General features: G+C 38.0%; 1 protein-coding gene across 1 annotated transcript; it reads right to left on the reverse strand.

The window, feature by feature from the left end:
• Positions 1 to 1305: 1305 nt before the first annotated feature.
• LOC131011412 (peroxisomal 2,4-dienoyl-CoA reductase [(3E)-enoyl-CoA-producing]-like) lies at positions 1306 to 4189 on the reverse strand. The gene is made up of 5 exons (XM_057939223.1): positions 3892 to 4189; positions 3655 to 3814; positions 2484 to 2650; positions 2183 to 2396; positions 1306 to 1687 (listed from the first exon to the last, which is right to left on the reverse strand). The coding sequence occupies exons 1-5, from the start codon at positions 4123 to 4125 to the stop codon at positions 1533 to 1535; spliced, it is 930 nt and encodes a 309-aa protein (XP_057795206.1). The 5' UTR covers positions 4126 to 4189; the 3' UTR covers positions 1306 to 1532.
• Positions 4190 to 5488: the final 1299 nt, after the last annotated feature.

A 5488-nucleotide genomic window follows, 5' to 3' on the forward strand; every position in this document is an offset into this window, starting at 1 on the left:
CGGCGTGCCGTTGATCTCATCCAAGAACTGCATTTTCCTGAAGGTAGCTGACCTTCTCCAGTGGCGGAGGTGCGAACTCGGACCACCAGAAGATTGGCCACCAGAGAAACCAAAAGTCAACACTCACCAGATCGGGTAATCAATCTCTCCCTCCGACGGGATCCGACGCGACAAAGGGGGCGGCGCAGGCGGAGACGGAGTGCAGACGAACAGCAACCCTCTCTGAACAGCAACCCTCTCTGCGCCGCCGTCCAGAGTTTTTGCGGTCGCCGGATCCAGCTGCCCGCCTCAATCGAGGGCGAGCAGCGTCTGCAACAGAAGTCTGGTGAACGGAAGGCGGCAGCGGACGGAGGTGCCGAGGGTGAAGGAGTGGGCGACCGAGATGCAGCGCTGGGGAAGCTCCGATACGCGCAACCGGAGAAGCGGGCAGCAGCGGTGACCGCGCTGCAGCTGCTGCTGTATTTGTTCGACCTTGGTGAACAGTACGCAGCAGCGTGCTCACCAATCTCGAAGAAGCTCGGATGATGCTGCGTGCTTGCCGGAGGGTGCTGCTGCTTGCTGTCCGGAGGCTGCTGGTGCGTGATGGACGGAGACTGCTGCTGCGTGCTCCGAGACTCAAAGCTGCGTCGGCGCGAGGTCTCCGGAACAGGAAGCGAGACAGGCGTCAAAGAGAGCAGGGACGTGGTCGGCGACGGGCGGCTGGCTCGCGACGCCGGCGAGCGGCAGCCCGGTGGGAGGGATTCGAGGGAGGGATATGCGGCGTGAAATCCGGCGTGATATCCTCCTTTTTTGACTTCTCAAGAGAGAGAATTTTTATGTATGCAGCGTGCCCTCAGTTCCACATGAACTACAATTTTACGACACTCAGAAAGTGGAATGTGTTTGTGAACAGTAAAAACGTAAATATAATTGTTTACTATACCAAAAACAAGACATAGTTACTTTTGGGTAATATATAGTTGGAGCAAAGATTCCACACCATTTTGAGTTTTGGGTAGGGATTGGAGATGGTCTAAGAATAACTTCATTAACAAGTGAGTTTTTATCTCATCGATAAGATAGTAACCCACTTTACAGATAACACGAACATTACGTACAATTATTTCTGAAGAAAAAATTAGTTAAACTCTAAGAATCAAAGTGATATTTTCTTTCTGAACATTCTTTTACGACATTATTTCTAACATCTCATGACTTAATAGAGTGAATATTAATGAACTTCCTTCATTTTCATGAAAAATATATGTGAGGATAATGGTAGTTTTGGCAATAGAGACAGTGCTGGACCTCATACAAGACAAAGTCTAAGACAATAAGTTAAACCTTTCAGAAACTGTCATGCATCTTAGTCAAGATATCAAGTAATTAATGATCCAATATGCATCTCAAAAAGAAAAAGGCCTCAAGCTAAGCTCCCAGTTTTGTATTCTAAAACCTGATATCATAAACTCCATAATAATATCAATTTTGTAACAGTGTTTCAATTCGAAGCTTGGAGAGATTCGGCATTATTATTGAAGGCTCAGCTTACGCTACAGTTTACTGGTTGACGCTCCAACAGCTGTTTGACGCGATTCTTTCTCAAGAGTTGGAGATAGCATCTTAACGGCTTCTTTGGATAGATAGCGAGGCTTGCTCAGCCAAAGTCCTCCATCCACCGGAATGATGCTTCCATTGATGTACTTGCCTTAGTATAATTCAACATGTTGATTAGTTTCTTAACATATATATTGATTGGCAACAGTTACGAAAATGAGAAAATCCTAACACTAGCTCACTTGGATGAAGGAGAGAATCGAAAATTGCCAGAAAAAATTATAGGAAATTACAATACCACGTAATTTGAAGTTTTTTTAATTCTATCAGCGCCCCTATAAAGGCTACACCTTCATTTATGACAAGCGTTTTTCTAGTAGACAACAATTTCCGCCTGTTGCCTATTAGCGAAATTCTTGCAGGGCCATTTCAAAGTGTAGTTAATTAGAGTTGAAACTTAAGTACTGCTCTAATTGATAACTCAAGGGGGTGTTTCTTTTGGATTGATAAAGTAAATTTAGGCTAATCCACCACATACTCACATTGAACATTTCTGAGTTTGTTTGGTCATGTAATTCTTCAAATACTCAATCATATGTATTGTCAATTTAATCTAAACGCAAAAGTGTCAAGACTAGCTACCAACCAGTATCCGAGGCAAGAAAGAGAGCAGCCATGGCAATATCCCACTTTGTGCCAACTTTGTAGAGAGGCATGACTTTGGCATCTATAGCTTGAGGCACAAGTTTAGATAAGCCAGTTGTATCTGCAATGGGACCTGGAGCAATCCCATTTACTCTTATATCATGCTCTGCACCCCATTCCAAGGCTAAGCTTCTCGTGACGGCATCCACGGCTGCCTGAAGAGAATGCAAATTAGATTAAAAGATCTTCTAGCTAGAAAGTAAAGAAAGTTTTCATGGGAAGCATTAAGATGATTCACAAACCTTGGCAGCAGATGCATGAACCTGATACCAAGATGCTGTGTAATGAAATGTTACACTGATGTTAATTATAAGCCCACCAGAAGAGCCTCTTCCTGCTCCACCTTTCTTGATGTAGGGAAAAGCTTCATGACACATTGTAAATGTGCCAACAGAATCAATATCCATCACTGCACAATGTTAATGCAATTTCCACACATTTAAATTTAGGTTCCCAAAAAATGCTTAGCATGTGCACTCAACTGCTCTCCTTCTAATATAAGTTGAAGGAAAAGCACATAAAACGTGAAAACACAAAGAATAAATGGAATATCAATTGGGGTTTTAATCATAGTTTGTGTCCCCAATTTTCGATGATTTTCACAAAACTTCCATAACTTATATTTTCAAGCTTATAGAATCCAATGATGGAATAACGAATCACCTCACTAGAATATGTACTAGCTAGTCAATATAAAATTTCGAAAAACACACTCTAAACCCAAATAATCCACTTAAGATTACGGCAAGCTAATTTATAATGTTCTTGCTCTATTTTGTAAGATGGGGCATAATCAATTTTTTTCAAAGTTGAGGATTTTTTAAGTGACAAGATAAGTTGAATATATTTTTGAAAAATGTTGAAAGTTAGGGACACAGACTATAATTAACCTTCATGTTGTCTTTTAAAATATTTTGTTTATCCTACCGAAACAATCCTTTATCTTTGCCAAAAGACATTATATATATAGTTGTGTCAAGATTTTGCTGAAATGCATGAAGACTCGTGGTATTCCGCCTTTTATAAGGGTGAGACTAAATTAATTGAATGGTTATCACGTGAATATAGATTTAAAAAACAATCTGCTAAAAGAGCTAACAATTAGCAAAGAGAACTCCCAACATTCACGAAAAACTGTCCTAATTTGTCATTTTAATTCATCTGTAAAAAATATCCTAATATATTTTTAGTGATAACGTGGGTCTCTTTCTCTACTCACTAACTTAATTAACTATTTCTATTTTTATTAATTTGTAGTCCCTTTCTTCACTAATTAAATAAACAAGTACAAGTTTTCTTATAACTCGTGTCAGGCTCTCTTAGAAAATCTTTTCGTGGACGAAAGTAGTAGTAATAAAGTAATAATAATAATAATAATAATAGTATCGATGAGAAGAAGATGGTAGAGAAGACCTGTTTTAAAACCATTAGGCGAGAGATCCTCAGCCGAGACCAGAAAATTTCCAGCAGCAGCATTCACAAGAATGTCCAGCTTCCCGAAATGCCTCACCGTCTCTTCCACAGCTCTTCGCGCATCTTCTTGCTTCCTAACGTCCCCTGCAAACCCTACTGCCTGAAAAAAACAAAGTGATCCATCGGAAAACAGAAAGTATCGCCATTTTATTCCATTTGGGAAGAAGAGGGGTTTACGGTGATGCCGAGGGATCGGAGGGCGGAAACGGCGCCGTCGATAACGTTTTTGCGGCGGCCCATGATAGCAACAGAGGCTCCATGTTTGCCGAACTGGGTCGCGATCTCAAGCCCGATACCCGACCCGCCACCAGTCAACAGAGCTACCTTTCCTTTCACTGCATCGCCCTTGAATGGAGACTCCATTTTTCTCTCCAACTTCAATTCTGTGCTATAGAAAGGCAGGTAGCACATAAAAAGCTTTCAGAATTCGTAACTGTGAATTTTTGGTCCAGCTCAGCATTTGTCACGTGGCCCCATTGCAAATCCGTGGCCAGGTCTGATTTTTTAATGTTTCACTTTTCACCAACTTAATTGCTTTCCTAAAACGTTGACACGTGAAATATGAATAAATTATACATGCCGATAATAACCTACAATTATTCCACTTTGATGTTCTAGTACCAATTATATGATTGATGAATAAATAATTTAATGATTGTGTCAAATGGCGGATCCTCCCAAATTTTGAATATTTTTTAATGAGTAAATCTATACTATGTTAAAAAGAGAGTTTTCAATTTCAAATTGATTTCAAATCATTTTTAAAATTGAGTGGTAATTGTGTAGTTAGAATAAAATTGAAGGTTTATTTATAAGCTATACACCTTTTTTTTCCCTTTTTCTTTAACTTCTTTTTTTTCTATTTTATTTCATGTTAGAAATGGATATTGGGCTCATTCCTTCCTTAAAAGGCCTTATAAGGGAGAGGGTTGCCTCACCATATAAAATGGCTCATACCACTATCTCCAATCCAATGTGGGACACTTCAATACACCCCCCGCACGCGCAGCGTGGACTATCCCAAACGCCATCTGTTGACAACGATATTGGGGGGGGGGGGCATCATTGGATTGGGTTGGATCTGATACCATGTTAGAAATGGATATTGGGCTCATTCCTCCCTTAAAAGGCCTTATAAGGGAGGAATGAGCTCAATATTCATTTCTAACATTTCATTTTTAAAATTGTGAAATTCGACTAATTATAAAATATTTGATATGCATATCAAATTAAAGATAATGACAAGAGCTTTAATTTGATATATGTTATGTAAATATTAGATTTAAAATATAAATATTATATTTATTTAAAGATTAAAACTTAAGAAAATTCTCCCTCCCGTCTCCTCTTTTCTTTTAATAAATCTATTTTTTTTCAATCATCTTTTAACATATTGTTTTCTTTTTTTACAATATCAATTTTTATTAATATGAATTATTCTTTATTATTTTTATATTAAACCAAAATATATTTATCTTAAATTATATTTAAAATTTTTCTATAATAATCAAATTAATATCAATTTTATATATAATAAAATATAAAAATATTTTTCGTGCGTTGCACGAGTGCAAATGCTAGTATATAAAATTAGTCAATTTGATATAGTAATATTAAAATTTGTGCATGCATATGAAATAGAGTGGATTTTGAAAATGATCACTTTGAAATAGTAAAAATTAAAATTGTTCATAAAGATAAAAAAAAATAAAAAATAATCACACTTACAATTTTATTCTTCACATAAACAATTTAAAAATTGTCAATTGAACTC

The sequence above is a fragment of the Salvia miltiorrhiza genome, chromosome 2 (genome assembly GCF_028751815.1).
Source record: "Salvia miltiorrhiza cultivar Shanhuang (shh) chromosome 2, IMPLAD_Smil_shh, whole genome shotgun sequence".
Classification (NCBI taxonomy): Eukaryota; Viridiplantae; Streptophyta; class Magnoliopsida; order Lamiales; family Lamiaceae; genus Salvia; species Salvia miltiorrhiza.